At 35.8% G+C, this 19,039-nt stretch overlaps 1 protein-coding gene across 1 annotated transcript; it reads left to right on the top strand.

The window, feature by feature from the left end:
• Nucleotides 1-489: 489 nt before the first annotated feature.
• On the top strand, nt 490-12,219 carry LOC127971810 (gastrula zinc finger protein XlCGF8.2DB). The gene is made up of 3 exons (XM_052575049.1): nt 490-564; nt 869-998; nt 10,439-12,219. Exons 2-3 carry the CDS (start codon nt 917-919, stop codon nt 11,311-11,313), a joined length of 957 nt encoding a protein of 318 aa, XP_052431009.1. The 5' UTR covers nt 490-564; nt 869-916; the 3' UTR covers nt 11,314-12,219.
• The last annotated feature ends 6,820 nt before the right edge of the window (nt 12,220-19,039 follow it).

Raw genomic sequence — 19,039 nt, forward strand, 5'->3', positions numbered from 1 at the left:
TTCTCATTCTGAGTTTGTTGATGTTCTCTGCATGTGGGATCGAGTCATCGGAGTCACTCAGGAAAGATTTTTTTTTCTTCTTCAGTTTTCCCTATACATGAGGAAGCACTTTTTAAAAAAAAAAATGCGTTTCACATTTAAGCATCACCTTTTTCATCAGATTGGAGGAACTGTTGTATTTTATTGCCTCAAGGTTTTCAAGCCTCATCAAAATACTCTTCACACTGAGAATGAGTCCACTCTTGGAGTAGTGCTACTTTGCTGGTCCTTTTAATCCATTCTGCATGTTATTTTGCACATATGTGTGTGCTGGTTTATTATTATTTATTTAAGTGGGTGAAACTGATTCACAGTAACTTCTGGCTACTAACTGCACAGATTGATATTTTAATTAGATTTGTTTGTTTTTGTTTGTCATTTGTATTTTTTTATTATTTACATTTTTATGCATGTAATTTTAACATTTGTGCCAATAGCGCATGAACTTGACTTTTATTTTGGTGTGTCGATATGACGTCATAAGGCTGTGTCCTGTATCAGCGTCTGTGATTCGGTTGATGCAAGGTTTGTGTTTTTAATTTATAAACATTTAAACTTGTCTTTAAATCCGTACAACCCCATCAAACGATTTATGTTGTTTTAAAAAGCTGTACAAATTCTTATTCAATATAACAATGTAACATTTTATTTAACATTCAGCAATATTATAATTTTTTTTGAGTAATGTGCATCCGCTCATGAGTAACGTAAACAGAAAATGTGCTTCTTATTTTGCTCCCTATATCGTGAATCAGAGATTTAATTTGGATTTATTTTTTCTTTCTGTTAATTTTTCTCATCTTAAAAATGACAAATCGTCCAAACACAGAAAAACTCCCGGTGAAGCAGCAGAGATCCACGTGACACAATTATAAAGATGGCATTAATTAAAGAGGAGAGTGAAGAAGTGAAGATTGAAGAATTCAATGTGAAACAAGAAGATACTGAGGAACAAATAGGTTGGTTTTTCATTCTCAGAACTGAACTGTCATTTGATCCGTATTAAAATTTTGACTTCTACATAAATTATGCCTAACAATATTTTATTCAAGAATATAATTTAATTGTGTCTTAAAGTGGTTTTATTTGACATGGATCAGGTCGCCTTATGTGGACAGAGATATTGAGTTCACACGACCAGACAAACACTAATGCTGCCTTTTGTTGGACACCTGTTATAATGACATGTCACAATTGAATAATTTATTACCATAATACAGAAGAAGTTTAAACAATAAATGTTTAGTTATGTTAAACCCACTTTCTTCTTAAAGTCCCAATGAAATTACATACATCGCGGGTGCCCTTACATGGAAGTAGTCAACATGTTTCTACAGTAGCCCTAAATAGACAAACTGCTCTACAGATCCAGCAAACACAAAACATTCCCCTAACGTTAGTTTTTGGTTCCTGTTTGGTTATTTATTTATTTATTTATTTTGGGAACAAAATACAAACATTAGGGAAATGTTTTTTTTAGGTTATATTCTTTTGTAAACAAAAAAATATGCAGGGTGGTTCTTTTTAAAATAACATAAAAATTACTTATACAAAACGTTGACTTATGATTATTCTCAGATTATTTTTATAACCCAATAAAACTTCCAATCTTTCCAATGAAAACGTCACAGATGTTAATGAGTAATGGCCTATACAGAGCCCTGAAGTTCGTTTAATGCAGCATTTATTAAAATACAGAAATTAGATCAATCAAAACGCAATTTAAATTATAGTGTTGAGCCAGAGTTAAGCATAGAGTGTTCTGATCTGCACTCGCGTCTCCAGCACACGTTTTCACCCGTCTTCCACAGAGAGTTGCGTGCTCGCAGAATTTAAATTGTTTATAAAACCATTCTGGGAACAAAAAGCTAATGTTAGGGAAACATTAGAAAAACGTTCTGGGAACCAAAAGCTAATGTTAGGGGAACGTTAGATTAGCATTAGAATAACGTTATGAGAATGTTAGACTAACGTTCTGGGAACGTTAAGAAAACTTTCCTGGCTAGCCATAAACAAACTATCAAAAATAACATTCTGGGAACCAAAAACTAACGTTCTGGGAATGTTTTGAGAAGTCAGCATTTATTCAAAACTTTTGCTACTACTAGGGTTTCACGATAAACATGCCTGATATTTAATGCCCATTTTGTCAGTAAAGCCAGTTCTGTAATCAATGGTAAATCTCTACACGTGCGTGATTTCATGTGGAGCAGCATTTACTACAAAGAGCCATTGTTCACTGACTAGCTGTGCAAAACATGCACAAAATGTGATTGTGGTTGGGCGCAGCTTGTCAGTCAAAATGCACATTAAATATCAGGCAATATTTATCATGCATCCCTAGTAGGGCTGGGTATCGATTCAGATGTTCCAGATCAATTCGATTTCGATTCACAAGCTCTCAAATCGATTTGATTTTGATTCTCGATTCGATTTTTTGTTAGAGCTGTAATCGGGCCTTAAAAGTAAAACCCGACAGGACCCGAGCCCTACAGGTTTCGGCCTGAGCCCGACAAGTACATTTTGATTGACAGCTTTTTGATAGCCTGAATTTCTTCAAGTGAGTTGCATAAGTTTTGTGTGTGTGTGTTCATCTTATGATGGGCCGCATTTGAATTCGTGACGGGCCGCGTGTTGAGAACCACTGCTTTAAGCACTGAATGAATGAATGACAAGTTCGTTGGTAACATCGCACAAGGCACATAAGAGGGTGACATCTAGTGGAGAAGATTTGTAATTAGATTAACACTAATATTGTGTTCAATGTCTTCGGAAATAAATATGGAAAAAAGTGGTGAATCGACCATATTTAAAAAAAAACATTAATCGAAAAATCTATTATTTTAACCCAGCCCTAATCCCTAGCAACTACAAAGTCTCAGCATGGTTATGAACACTATTTTGTTTTACTACAAGCTTCATATTGAATCTAGCGGGTAATCTATTAGACTGTGGCTGTCAAATGTGGCTTTACCGTGCTCAATGTCTCTGACCCGAGCAGACATAATATAAATGCTATTGGCTACTTTAATAAAGGGTGGGGCTACTCGATATGTTTCAGTTTGTAACTACATCACCACATAGAATAACGCTGCTTGTTTCAAGGCACTTAAGGGGATCTTTAAGTAAAAAACAATTAATCCACAATTTATCAACAGTGCAGGGCTTCAGACTCATTCTTCCCACTGGTCGCTCCTTTGCAACTAACTTTCTCAGTTTGGTCGCACTACCACATGATTTAGTCACAGTATTTATTTATCAGTGCATTCTGATGAATTTATATAATAATTTATAGTTATATGGAAATGAAAGTTAACATTCAACCCGTTTTTTCTCCCCATCAGTAGTATTTGTGATTTGAATTTGGTGAATGTCAGTTCTTTTGCTTTGTTATAAGCTTTGCGTGAATGTTTGGACGGCATAATGCAAATAGTCTCTGGCCTCTGTTAAGGTAATGATACACAGGGTAACTTCTTTCAGATATTTGCACCTGAGTATTGTAGTACATTATAAAACAGCATACATTGATAACGCATTAGTGTAAAAGATCATTATTTTATTAATGGGGTCATATGATGCTTTTTTAAAGATCATTATTGTGTTTATTTGGTGCAACAGAATATGTTGACATGCTTTAATGTTCAAAAAACACATAATTTTTCGAATTTCATTATTTTGTATTGTATTGAACCTCCGGTTCAATGTGTATGCTGGCGCGTTTCACAGGTGGGTTTTAAATGATCTCTGCTGTTTTAATTGTTTGCATTTCACATTGTGATGTGGTGGCATTTGTTTATGTTCGCTGGATTTTCTCTGCTTCTGGTGTCGACCTGGAGGCTTTTCCCATGTGCTGAGGATTTATGCTATGATGAGGTTTCTGCCACAGTGGACGCGGCTTCGCTGAACATGCTTTTACGTTACACTGCACACCAGCTTTTATCTTTAAAACTGAACTATCCTTTGGCCAAAGACATCTATGATTGCTTTGGCTATGCCGGACTGCTGCGCCAGAAGTGGTACATTCACCGGAGTACAGGACGCAGATATTCAACATCATCTTCTCCTCATGTATCTGGGTCTCTTTTGTACACTTGGCTCCTTGGTATAGTGATGATCTGTGTTCAAATAAAGTTGCTTGCCGCAAACTGGAGCATAAGCGGTGTTAATCTAGCTTGGGTGTTTTTCATCAGGCTTGGAAATCATCACTGGGTCAATATAAAGTAGCACTTGAAAAAGCAAGATCATCTTTCATTTCTCAGATTGTTGTAAATAACCAAAATAATCCCAGACAGCTCTTTCACCATAATAACTGTCTTAAAGTTAAGAAGCTAACTCTCAGACAGCATCAGTTCAGTTCTGTAATGTTTTTCTCACAGATTTTAGTGCGAACACGGCTTGTGTCCGCAATTTTTTAAAATGTTTTTTCTGGTACTCCTCTGTCCAGATTTTCTTCAGTTCATCCTGAATCACTCAGTGTGCAGGTTTCTAGAATTAAAGCTACCACTTGCGTACTTGATCCCCTGTTGATCCCCAACTAGTTTATTTAAATCTTGTTTTGGTGTTCTTTGTTTTACTGTTCTTTTCAATTATAAATTATTCTTTGTCAACTGGTGTTGTGCCAACAGCATTTAAACGTGCTGCTCTCACCCCTGTTCTAAAAAAAGGAAAATACTTAAGTAGACCAATCTAAACAATTTTGTCCAATATCAAATCTTCAATTTTTGGCAAAACAATTTAGAGGTTGTTGTTGCTTCTCAATTATACAATCATCTGGCTGTTAACAACCTTTTTGAGCCATACCAGTCTGGGTTTTCGGAGACTACACAGTCCTGAGACAGCCTTGGTCAAAGTTACTAATGACTTGTTATTAGCATCTGATGCTGGATCTCTGTCAATTCTTAGCCTTCTTGACCTAAGTACTGCTTTTGATATCATCGACCATACGGTATTACTTAGTCAACTTGAATTTGTCTTTGGGGTGATTGAGATTGCTCTGGATTGGTTCAGATCCTATTTAACTGATCATAGTTATTTTGTTTTTATGGATGGACTCAGATCTGAGGTCGGTCTTGTACTGGTGTCCCTCAGGGCTCATTACTTGGTCCCTTGCTTTTCCTCATTTATTTGTTTCCTCTTGGGCAGTTATCTCTCGAACTGAACTACCATTTTTAGCTGACCAAATGCAGATTTACATCGACTCTAATACAGGACAAAATGTCAATATTTCCCATCTCTCACACTACCTATCTGAGATTAAGTTGTGGATGTCTGAAAATTTCTTGTGTTTGAATAGTTCCAAAACAGAAGTTATGTTTCTTGTCTCTCCCCATAAACTGCGTAATGCTGGATCTTTAGCTTTGTCTGTTGATGGTGTTGCTCTGGAGTTACAAAGTAAATAAAAAAATATGGGTGTTATTTTTGATCCCAGTTTGTCATTTGAGCCTTTCGTGCTGAACACTGTTAAGACCTCAAACTCTCATTTTAGATCGAATGCACGGCTACAACCTGTGCTGTCTTTCTCTATCACTGAAAGGTTAGTTAAATCACTTATCTTTTCTCATCTATGCCCTTCTTATTGGAGTCTCAAAATGTTTTATTAACAAACTTCAACATTTACAAAATTCAGCAGAAATCTTTTAGGGGCCAGGTATGTTGATCATACAACCCTTGTTTTGGAATTGTTGCACTTGCTCCCGTTTAAATTTCATATTTATTTTTAAGTTCTCATGTTAACATTCAAGGCACTGCATGGTCTGGCTCCTCAGTACTTGGCTGAGCTTTTAATTCCCTATGTGCCTAGTTGTAATTTGCAATCTTCTCAAAGTGGTCTTTTAGGCGTTCCTGAAACGCATCTGCGTTCTACACTGTAAACCCCGATAAGTTAAGATAACTCAAAAAATTTGTGGAAACTTATTACCTCGAAACTTTTAAGTTGATTAAATTAATTGTTTTAAGTCAGTTACACTTAAATTCATAGAACAGATTAACTCAAAATTATTTATTTGAATACACTTTTTGTATGCATTTTATAACTCAAAACTTTTAAGTTGATAAAATGTATTGTTTTAAGTCAGTTACACTTAAATCCACAAAACAGATTAACTCAAAATTATTGATTTGAATAAACTTTTCTTCTATGTATTTTATGAATCAATTTATATTGATCACAAATTAAAAGTACTACATTTTTGTTTTACATTTAAAAATAAATACAATACTTAATTTGCAATTTTTAAAGAAATTTGACCTCAAAATTAACAGTATTATTCCTTAAACATTAGAAAGGAAGACAATTTCAAACTCCATATATGAAAGTACGTTTTATTTAGCAAAAGGAATTTTTTGCAGCATTATAACAGACCTCTGTATACATTAGAATGTAACTGTATGAGACAACAAATGTAAAGGACAGAGGTGTAAAAAACTAGTGCATCCAGAGATGCAGGAAAAACTCTCACAAGTAAATTATTTTTTTAAACTGCAATCTGGGTGCTAGTGGCATTCAGTAACGCAATCCCAGTAAATACTTAAATGAAAATGCAATTCTCCACTTCAATGGGAAATTTAAAAGCTTGAGCTCAGTGTTTAATAGGGCAAATACAGTAGTCACAACAACTGAAAAGAACAGAAAATAAATTGTATCGCACTCGTACATCCATTACTCTTACTCCTTAATCAGTAGCTCATTTTTTAGACTCAGCAATCTGGGTGTTAGTGGCTTTGAGTCATCCAAACCCAGTAAGACTTTTTGGATGAAGTTAAAGGTGTGGGTCAGCTCTTTGGGATAGTTGAGATGTAATGCATATATCAAACCAAACATCAAAAGAAAGGCATCAGCCAACCTGGAAATGTCCCTTAGAACAATGTCACCTTCCAGCACAATAGCAATCCCAGCAGGGTCAAACTGAAGATTGGAACCTGAGTCTCCATTCACCATGCTGACAAGAGCTACAGCTGAAACTGCAATGTCTGGCTCATCCACCTCTTCAGTCTGAAAAGCATTAGAGAACTTAATAAGCATAATCAGATAAATAACATTAAAATTCAAATGAGATGTATAAAAACCTACATTCCACATCTTGAAAATCACAGAGTCATCTTCGCGCAAGTAGACAGGGAGGGCTCGAAGTGCAGCTGTACGTCTGTTGTTAATATCGTAGTGATCATGAAAAAAGATAGAGTCTTAGCGATGCAAGAGAAAATAATAAAATAGAGATAAAAGTACAGATGAAAGAAGGGAAGACATTTAAAGCAAAAAAAAAAAAGTTAAAAGCCAGGTTTAAACAATTACCAGATAGCAGTAAAATACTTGTGCCCATTAACCAATTAACTTGTACTATAAATTTAATTAACAAAATTCACCGTAAGATCATAGGCACTACAGATGCTTCTCAGTGTTTCTGCTGCCTTGCCTGTATGGGCAGCCTTCTGCCTGTAAACAGCAATCAGTCGAGGAGTATGTTTGTCCAGCTTTGCATAGAACTTGTTTTTCTGAAGCTGATATTAATAATTCTGTGGAATTCTGCAGCAATCTGAAAGCAAGCATTCAAACGATAAATAAGAAAACAAAAGTAAGAGAATCACATAGGAATTCAAGGATAGGAATCACATAACCTGTATTTCCAATCCATCATGAAAAATCATGACAATGACAAGACATGAGCAAACCCTGAGCTATGCCAACCTCTAAAATCAGTTGTTATCAGTTTTAAAATGCTGCATACTTTGTCTTTACATATGTATTTTCACCCCCAAATGGTCTCACAAGTTTTAACCTGTAGAGAAAATAAAAACACAAATTAATAGTGAGGCAGAGACATGTCAAAGTCATACAACAATTTCAGAATTTATAACATGTGGCTTCCATTGCAGCTAATTTAATTTTAAGCATTGGATAAAAAACAAGTAATATTGAATTAAAGTGGTTTTAATCTATATTTTTTTTCTGTTTCAATTTAGGTTCTGTAACCGAGAAGCTTCAATACAAGCACTGTGATAACCAGCAGTACCACAAATTAATATCCGTGTAATGCGATTGCGAGCATACATCAACTATGTCCCTAAATGGTTAAAATTTAGATAAATCACTCCACAAATAACATCAGGCCTAACGTGTGCCTGATCATTTTAGGTCGCTAAACGCAACAATAGTTTCAGTTTGATGACTATATTGTCACATTCTGATGCAGATTACTAGAATAACTTTTTTAAAGGTTTTAAGAAGTACTTACCAGATTATAGGCGCTAAACAAACCGCAGACGACAGAAACGATGACGATGATGAACGATACTGATTCCACAGAACCACGTTGAGGCAACGACTCCTGCATGACATGGCGGGCTTCCAAGTTCAAATCCGAGCGCTCAATTTCAAATGGGAATTATTTTTAGTCCGTTGTTATTTTTTACAGTCATTTGAGTAAAACATGAGATAAACGGACATGGAATGATATGTTGACTCTTTGTTGCGTTTTGTATAGTTTTACCTGGTATGTTATGTTTTTAAAAACATGCAAATAAAGTTCACCAAGTAGACTCTTCCTTTTCGTTGGCAGATTGGAACGCGATAAAGCTCATTACTGCCACCAAGAGGCAAATATGAGGCTTTGGTAATTCGTTTTACTTCGTTGTTATTTTTACAGTCATGAAATAAACGGACATATCATGATGGTCATGTTGACTAGTCTGTTTTGGAGAGTTTTACCTAATATGTTTTAAAAATAGCAAATAAAGTGCACCGAGTGCACTACAATTTAGATTTATGCATTTCAATTAATAGTAAAATTCCATCAAATTGAATTAAATAACCCATACATATTTTAATTGAATAACTGAACAATCCCTAATCAATTATTCAATTAAAATATGTAAGGATCATTAAATTCAATTTGATAAAATTTTACTATTGATATTTGTATATCTATTAAAAAGGCTTTAAAATGTTTTTGAGTGTAGAGACTCTTCTTTGTTGAATTGGCAGATTGGAACGCAATAAAGCTCATTACCGCCACCAAGAGGCAAAAATAAGGCTATGGTAATAAGATGACGTCATGTTTTACTTATTTTATTTAAGTTTCTGGAAGTTAAAACGCCCAAATCGTTGAACAAACTTAAAAGTTTTAAGTTGAATGAACTATTTCACAGTTTTAAGTATAGTTCACTTATTTTTTATAAGTTTTATACTGTTCGGGAATACAGTGTATGGGTGATCAGGCATTTTTATCTTAAGCCTGTAACAAATTGTGGAATTCTCTCCCGGCTGACATCAGGGAAGCAAATCAAATCTAGTCTTTACATTTTTTTATTCGTCCCATTTAACTGATTGTTATTCATTATTTTTGTATATTGCTCTTAATTGTTGTGTTTGCTTTTGTTGTTAAGTGCTTTGAGAAATACTCTTAAAGGCAATATAATAAAACATTATTAAATACTGTACATTATTGTAGTCCTCTACACCCCGCCTTTCTCAAACGAGTCATTTTCTACAAAGTCCCTCCTTCAGACAAGCGCAGTCTGCTCTGATTGGCCAACTGACCGTCAGCAATGTAACGCCCTTTTCCATAATCGCAAGCTTCATCTTTCAAAATAAATTTAAAGATGTTAATAATGTCCATAGTTTTACTATCAATTCAAGCCGTAAAGGGGAACAGAGTGGTGACAGACACAGTGATGAAACGTATATGTGTTTGCAGTACACAAGTTATGGACGGTTAAGACAGCTAACACCACTGTGTGACCCTGTCTCTCTCTCTCTCTCTCTCTCTCTCTCTCATACGCCTGCACACACACGACACACAAAACTCCGCATTTGAGCAGTCAATAGTAAAAACTTAAACTAATAAAACATACTTACAGCAGTTGATTCGACAGCACCTTATTGTCGTGGGAAAGTCAGAATTACCTCCTCTCCTAGGTTCACGAAACGGTCGTCCATAAAATGCATTGCTGTTCTGTTGTAAGTAATCTTAAAAATCATCTACTTTCAGAAGGCCAAATAAAGTGCTTTCGCCTATATATACACAGCATCTCCCTACAGCATCTCCTCCTTTTGGCTGCCTCAACATTAACTATGGTTACTGAAACCACGGCTTCTTTCTTGGTGTAAAGATTTGGGCGGCATTATGCAAATGTTTCCACTTAGTGACGTAGACATGTGGGGGTGTGTTTCAATGAACCATTTGGGGATGGGGGGCGTGGCAGAGTCTTAACTTTGATAAAGAATATCTCTTTGGATTCGACACTTCAGTCTTTGCAACTTTACAGATCTTCTTCATGCAGCAAGGGCTTGTAACACTCAAAGAGAAAGAAAACGTTTAAATAGCATCATATAACCCCTTTCACATAAATACTTTCATATAATCATCATATAATAACTTCTGTTTGTCTCTTTCATCCACAGACCTGAGAGTGCTGAAAGAGGAGAGTGAAGTAGTAAATGTAATGGAAGAGAAAGATCATGATTTCATAACTGAAGAAAAACCTTTAAGCTTCTCACAGACTGAAAAGACTTCCCCAAGAAAAAGAGCTGAAAAGACAGGAAGCCTCAATTCTCACACTACAGGTAATCCAAAAGAGAAGTGTTTTAAATGTCCTGAGTGCGGAAGGAGTTTTCTTAACATGAAACGCCTTGACAGGCACAAAATAATTCACTCCGGAGAGAAGCCTTTCAAGTGCCAGCAATGTGGAAAGAGCTTCAGTCATGAAATAAGTTTAAAGACACACACGAAAATCCACACTGAAGAGGACGCTTACACCTGCAAACAGTGTGGTAAAAGCTTCTCACATCAAGGAAATCTTAACTACCACATGCTCATTCATACTGGAGAGAAACCTTTCACCTGCCAACAATGTGGGAAGGGCTTCTCACAAAAAGGAAATCTGAAGACTCACATGCTAATTCACACTGGAGAGAAGCCTTTTAAATGCCAGCAGTGTGGAAAGAGCTTCAGTCATAAAGTCAGTCTCAAGACTCACCTGAAAAGTCATACCGGAGAGAGCCCTTTCACCTGTGAACTGTGTGGGAAGAGCTTCTCACTAAAAGGAAATCTGAATTATCACATGAAAATTCACACTGGAGAGAAGCCGTTCTTGTGCCATCACTGTGGAAAGAGTTTCACACTTAAAGGAGGCCTTAAAAGTCACATGAGGATTCACACTGGAGAGAAGCCTTACACATGTTTTCGATGTAAGGAGAGTTTCATACATCAAAAAGACTTGATTCGTCATTTGCAAACTCATTCTGGAAAGATATTGCAGTGTTTCTCAGTGTGGTAAGAGGTTCATAAAAAGGGCAATTTCAAAAACAACTTGCGGATTCCACCTGGACAGTGGATTTATTATGAACAGTTTAATAAATGTATTTTTCCATTCCATTTACAGATACACCTAAAACACTGACGTTATTTTTGTGCTTTTAAATGGTTCGGAAATCTAAAATGGCAAAAGAAAATACATCTATGTGAAATCAAGGTTGCATTCATACTACAGCTGAATATGCACCATCAGATTTTCTGCTCAAATATGGTCTTTTGGATGAGGATGTATATATGACATTCTTAATGTGGCCAATATCAGATACATTCTAAATGGGTGATATGTCTACTTTAACTTGACTTTTATTTACCACCTTTTTATAATTTTGGTTTTAAGCTTTTTATTTTCTTTTGTTATTTGCATATGAACACTTGTGGCCATGCCTGACCATTACACACAAATTAATGGGAATCGAATTGCAAAGTTTATGGTACATAATCTGAACTTTCAGAATATGAAATTGAACTGGATTCATTAAGATTTTCAAAAAATAAATTGTGCATCTAAATATACCAAATGTAAATGAAAAATTATAAATAAAAGGTCAAACTGAATAAAATAATGGACATTGCACTGTTATTTGATTTTAGTCAGAGAAGGCACAGGTAAATCTTGGTTCATCTAGCCTTGAATATGGCGACTGTTGGGGGTCATCTGATGAAACCTGGAAGCTGGTTTTAGAAGTGTGTCACTGCTGATCCTGTCTAAAACTGATTTGACAGGCCCTAAACAATGGGGAAAAAGCAACTAGGTTGTTATAAATGTTAGGGTGACGGATCTAAAACTGTTCTGCAAGCTTTTTTTATTGTAATTATGTGTTTATATACAATTTCGATATTGACGTAAATATTAAAAAATATATATAAACATGTATGTTTGTGTTTTTATATATACATATTATGTACAAACCCGATTCCAAAAAAGTTGGGACACTGTACAAATTGTGATTAAAAACAATGCAATGATGTGGAAGTTTCAACTGAGAACATTTATAATTTTAAGGGGAAAATAAGTTGATTTTAAATTTCATGGCATCAACACATCTCAAAAAAGTTGGGACAAGGCAATGTTTACCACTGTGTGGCATCCACTCTTCTTTTTATAACAGTCTGCAAATGTCTGGGGACTAAGGAGACAAGTTGCTCAAGTTTAGGAATAGGAATGTTTTCCCATTCTTGTCTAATACAGGCTTCTAGTTGCTCAACTGTCTTAGGTCTTCTGTCACATCTTCCTCTTTATGATGTGCCAAATGTTTTCTATTGGTGAAAGATCTGGACTGCAAGCTGGCCATTTCTGTACCCGGATCCTCCTTCTACGCAGCATACAGTAAGTGGTCTGGCATTGTCATGATGGAAAATGCAAGGTCTTCCCTGAAAGACGTGAATACTGAAAAGAATACACGTCACACCTCTGTTTATCAGTTTACACTGGCTACCAATAGCTGCTCACATAAAATTCAAGGCATTGATGTTTGCCTACAAAAGCAGTGCTGTTTTAATCATACTAGGTTACGTTTGAAAGTTCTGTTATAACGCTACTCTTTGCGGTCATCACAGGTCTATTAAAATGCACAATATATTCAAGCGTTTTAGGTGTTTCCATGTTTTTTTTTCAAAACAAAATTGGAACTCACAGGGTTATGATGTCATTGGCAGGCGACACAATGCGACTATGGACATGGTCTATGTAACTAGATAAAACTTTTATTTCTCTGGATTTAAACACTCTTCAAAAGCATTTGAGATAACTAAGTCTAGTGTATGATTAAAACAATGAGTGGGCCTAGTGACATTTTGCTTGACTCCAAAAGAGTTTATTAGGTTAGTAAACACAAGTCCTAATGCATCATTTTTATTATCAACATGAATATTAAAATCTCTGACAATTAGCGCTTCATCAACAGTAACCAATAGGTCTAAAAGGAAATCTGCTAATTATTTTTGTAAATCTGTATACGGCCCTGGTGGTCTATACACAGTAGCCAGAGCAAGAGATACAATAGATTTGTTTTGTACCCCTATATACAGATCCCCTTTAAAGACTTTGTCTCGGAGGACCACCAGGACAAAACCACAGGAAACAGATGATTCTTCTGCACAATCTGACTTTGCTGCAGCCTGGAATTGAACTACTGGTTTCGTCTGGTCAGAGGAGAACTGGCCCCCAACTGAGCCTGGTTTCTCCCAAGGTTTTTTTCTCCATTCTGTCACCGATGGAGTTTCGGTTCCTTGCCGCTGTCGCCTCTGGCTTGCTTAGTTAGAGTCACTTCATCTACAGCGATATTGTTGACTTGATCGCAAATAAATGCACAGACACTATTTAAACTGAACAGAGATGACATCACTGAATTCAATGATGAACTGCCTTTAACTATCATTTTGCATTATTGACACACTTTTTTCCTAATGAATGTTGTTCAGTTGCTTTGACACAATATTTTTTGTTTAAAGCTTCATATAAATAAAGTTCACTTGACTTGACTTATGTAGAGGGCATACTGCACACTTGAATTACGAGCCTGTAGACAAGTGTGATGTGGAATGGATTTGAATTTAAGAAGAAAATAAACAATATGGAGCACGAACATGAAATATATAATCTCTCGCCAACTCGATTCTTTTCTCAGGACCTGCTGTGTGTGCATGGAAATGTAATACTTGACTTCACCCTCATTACTGACTGTGCATCACGTTTGGGAGCTATCATTGCATCAAAATTCATCTAAGACTGTTTTATTCTACCACAAGGCATTTTTATTATAGTTGTATTTCAAATTTAATCTGTAGCTATCTGTATTTTTATGCTATACTGTTTGTGTTATCTGTTTGCACCAAGGGTCTGAGAGAAACACAATTTCAATTCTCTGTTTGTTTGTGCTGTACATGTGGAAGATTTGACAGTAAAGCATACTTTTACTTTTTTCTATCAATTTAGTGAAGAGGACTAAAGTGGAGAAGACAAACACAGCCTGTCCTCTCGTAAATGCCAGAGTGCTAACATTGATTCAAGAGCTTTCTAATCATGAGTGGCATGATGTCTGATCATGGACTGATGTGATGATGTGCTTTGTTTCCTTCAATCTCTTTGCCTCCATCATTCCTCCTTCAGTTCTGCTAAGATGATCATTAATCTGTCACATGTTCTGTTGTATTTTTTTTGTAAAGAAAATTACAAATTTGTGTTGAGAAATGAAAGATGTTTCTGTAGACTTTTTTTTTTAGATTAAATTCTTAAGTAGGCAAATTATTTGTGGATTTTTATGACTTTCAGTATAGTATCTCTTAAAGGGATAGTTCACTTTCAAATTAAATTTTTTTTTATGTTTTGGCTTACTTCAAGGGCACCCAAGATGTAGGTTTCTTTGTTTCTGCAGTAGTTTCCATTTTGATATTTTTAGGTAAAACCTTTCTTGTCTGTGACTATAATGGAGGTCTATGGTCACCACCTCAAAGAGCATGCACAGAGAGGTCCAAATTAAACAATTCCCCATCGTAAGAACACACTGATGACCTAAGAAACGAAACGAGCGGTTTGTGTGAGAAAACGAATGGTATTTATATTGTTTTTACCTCTTGTACACAACCACGTCCATGTGATCTGAGGGCGCACGTGCTTCCTGTTGTCGTTTGATGTTTGCGCGCTCTGGCTTATTAGTCTGCGCAAGCGCGGAAAGTGCCGGAAGTGATCTCTCACGCGTGTCACTCATTGTTTACACAGAGATTTCGGTAGTGTTTCCTTTTACTCTGAAGATCTAAACATATTTAGACGTACAGGAAATCGCAATGGAAACTATTTTGATATATCAACAGACAACGTTGATTTTTTTCCACAACCATATTTATTTGAACCAGAATACACAGATCAAGTCCTCAGGAGCGATCCGCTGCAGCAGCACGTCTTCAAGCCACAGACAGACAGAGATCTCTTCAAAATTGGTGGTGTTTTAGTAGCAAGTGTTGTGAGATGCCAACAGAAGTGGAGAGCATATGTTGTCATGAATGGAACATAGCAAAGCCACAACTACAAGACGACGAGGACATTGACAGTATCACATCACACACCTGCCTAACGGAAGATCCTGAGTTTTCTCCGCTTTTGAGACGGAGCGTTTTGCACGTTGTGTTTAGTTTGCCACGTATAAACTTGAGGCAACGTCTAAGGCCAGAGGGACCCAATGGCACGCTGTCAATAGAGTGAGTAATGTGTTGTGTTAATTATAATTGCAACGATTATAGGGTGCATTATAAACCAATTAATTAATTACAATTTCTCCATTATATTTCAGACAGACCACTTCCAGCACTTTCCGCGCTTGCGCAGACTAATAAGCCAGATCGCGCACACATCACACATCAGGAAGCACGCGCGCCCTCAGATCACTTGGACGTGGTTGTGTACAAGAGGTAAAAACGATATAAATACTGTTCGTTTTCTCACACATACCGCTTGTTTCGTGTCTTAGACCATCAGTGTGTTCTTACGATGGGGAATTGTTTAATTTGGACTTGTCTGTGCAGGTTCTTTGAGGTGGTGACCATAGACCTCCATTATATGAGTCACAGACAAGAACGGTTTGACCTAAAAAATAAAAAAATTAAACTGCTGCAGAGTTTCAATGTGGAACTGTGGAAAGAAAGTTCCACATTGACACCTACATCTTTGGTGCCCTTGAGGTAAGCTAAAACATACCAAAATTTAATTTGAAAGTGAACTATCCCTTTAAGGCATTTCTCTATGGTCACATACACGCTGCAATTTTCAGGAGTGACAACTGGATTTAAATGTGTGAACTTTCAAGTGGGCATTAAGGTTTTCTTTACGTGTAAAACTCTGCCCACAATGTTGGCAGGTGAAAGGCCTTTCTCCAGTGTAAATTCTCATGTGGACTTTAATATTTTGTTTTTGAGTGAAACTTTTTCCACATTGATGACAAGTGAAAGAATCATTAGATATGGATTTCTGAGCCCTTTTTTGTGAGAAATTATTTTCATTATGAGTGGATTTCTCTCCAGTCATGAAGTCATGTTTCTTGTATTGATCTTTCGCTTTCATCTTATTCAGTTCTTGACTCTCCACTTTCAGCACCATCAGGCCTGATGTGAAAAAAAAGAAGACAAATATAAGTTAACACAAGTTTAATGGCTCACAGGAACAGACATCGAAACCAACCTGAATGCATTAAAGGAATGTTTCACTCGAAAATGAAAATTCTGTTATAATTTACTCACCCTCAAGTTATTCCAAATCTGTATGAATGTCTTTTTGCTACTGAACACAAAAGAAGATATTTTGTGCAGTGTTTGTGAAATGTACAGTTGACTGTAGCCATTGGCTTCAAAAAGTATTTTTTTTCAATACACAAATGGAGGATGTGTAAATTAAGACAGAATTTTTATTCTTGGGTGGACTATTATTTTAAAGCACCAAAGCAAACATGGGCCCCTTTTTTCTAGGAATAAAGGTCGTAAACAGTGTTTTGAACACTGGGGGGAACAACTAATATATATTCATTGAGATTAATTAATTACACAAAAAATAACGCGTTAACTAAGATTAATTAATTACAGAAAAAAAAATTCATTTTTAATAACTTATTTTTGCACCGCGGAACGTTTCTCACTGGATGCGTTTCGGCGGACCGATTATACTGAAGCACCAACTCGCGTTCGCATATCACCGCAGGCGCAGCACATCGAGCCTTAAGTATCACCTCAATGCAAAACATATAGCTGCTAGCGTGGACTTTACATTTTATGTTGAACTATGTATTATTTTGTTTGTGCAACAGTTTATGTTGAACTCTTTATTGTTTTGGCCAAGGTTATTGAGAGTTGGACTTAGTATGCTATGGCCTCTGAAGCAACAGAGAGATGTTTCCAATGTTCTGAATGTAATTAACAGTATTGTGTTTTACTTTAAAAAAAAAACACTTTACAGAAGGTTCCAGCACCTATAAGCTTCCTGAATTTCTGAAATGTACTATTTCTAAATTGTTTCTAAATATGCTATTGCTACACTTCATGGCAAAAATTGCACTGGTCTGCTAGACTTGGTTGAACAAAAATAAACAATATTTTGTTGCTTAAGCTTATGTATTCAGTCATTATTCAATGGTCTAATATAAATGCATGTGAAAAAAATTACTTCTCACTGTTCTCAGGTCAAAGATTTATATGCGATTAATTTCGATTAATTAATTACAAAGCCTCTAATTAATTAGATTAATTTTTTTAATCGAGTCCCGGACCTAATATATATATAGCCTATGTTTCGCCACTAAAAACAACTGTGCGCGACTATGAAAAAATATCTAGGAGCACCAGTGGGACTGAGTCGATCAGCATATTGGTGTTTGCAATCAAGGAAGAGTCTGGTTTCTACTTAAAGTTTGTTTTTGCACGTGTATTGATTATAATGGAACTTTATTGCCTGATTTTGCTATATTTTGGCAACGAAAATAGCTTGAAAAAGTCACAGCTGAGCAGTTGCGGATCTCTAAAAGAAATGTGAGTTTTAAAACAAGTCGGTGATTCATGATTATCCATTCATAATTGCTTTATTCCTGTAGGAATCAGGCATTCGAACAAATCAACTTGAATAATTATTCAATGATAAAATCAGTGACCTGCCACCACCTACTGGCAGTTTTAGTTTAATATTTAAAGTATCATTTCTGTCGTTTCATATTTCTATATTAAAATAATTATGTTTAAAAAATTATTCTCAACATAAATTTACCAATTACATTCATGCCACCTCTGAGCCTCATTAAATATCTGAAAATACACATTTTTGTCTTCTGTCCCACCTAGTAGCCTACAAATTAACATTAATACAGTTTTCATATAAATGGTAAATGAATCTTACTTGTTACTTACTTATTGTTTTAATTATAAAAAGCACATAAATATTTGAATTTGACATAAAAGCTGACATAGTCTTTACTGTAATAAAATTACAGAGTTAAAAATCGCCTCAGAATGGTAAGGCTATTTATTTTTTTCATCTGAATTTTTGACATTCTCCTTAATTTTTTGACTGTGTTCCTAATTTTTATTATTTTTATTTACGAGTGCTCCTAAAAAAGAAAAGCTAGCTCAGAATTTTTACATGACTGGAAGTTCATATAGCACAGGTTTAGAAATATGGAGTTCCACAGGGTTTAGTATTAGGTTCTATGCTTTTCTCCTTTAAAGCTGCAGTAGGTAACTTTTGTAAAAATATATTATTTACATATTTGTTAAACCTGTCATTATGTCCTGACAGTAGAATATGAGACAGATAATCTGTGAAAAAATCAAGCTCCTCTGGCTCCTCCCAGTGGTCCTATTGCCATTTGCAGAAATTCATCCGCTCCCGTAAGAAACATCCAATCAGAGCTGCGGTCCGTAACTTTGTTTGTGTTCAAAATGTAGAAACATTTATATAATAAGCGAGTACACCATGAATCCATTTTCCAAACCGTGTTTTTAGCTTGTCCTGAATCACTAGGGTACACCTATAATAAGTGCTTATATTCGGACTATTTTAGATTGCTTCGGGGGTACCGCGGCGGAGTAACCCAGTACCTTTGTGATTCTTCATAGACATAAACAGAGAGAAGTAGTTCCGGCTACAATGTTCTTCCGCAAGACGCAAGCAGTTCTGTTTATTAACCGCTAGAGCGTCAAAAGTTACCTACCGCAGC

Source organism: Carassius gibelio, chromosome A4 (genome assembly GCF_023724105.1).
Source record: "Carassius gibelio isolate Cgi1373 ecotype wild population from Czech Republic chromosome A4, carGib1.2-hapl.c, whole genome shotgun sequence".
NCBI classification, from domain to species: domain Eukaryota; kingdom Metazoa; phylum Chordata; class Actinopteri; order Cypriniformes; family Cyprinidae; genus Carassius; species Carassius gibelio.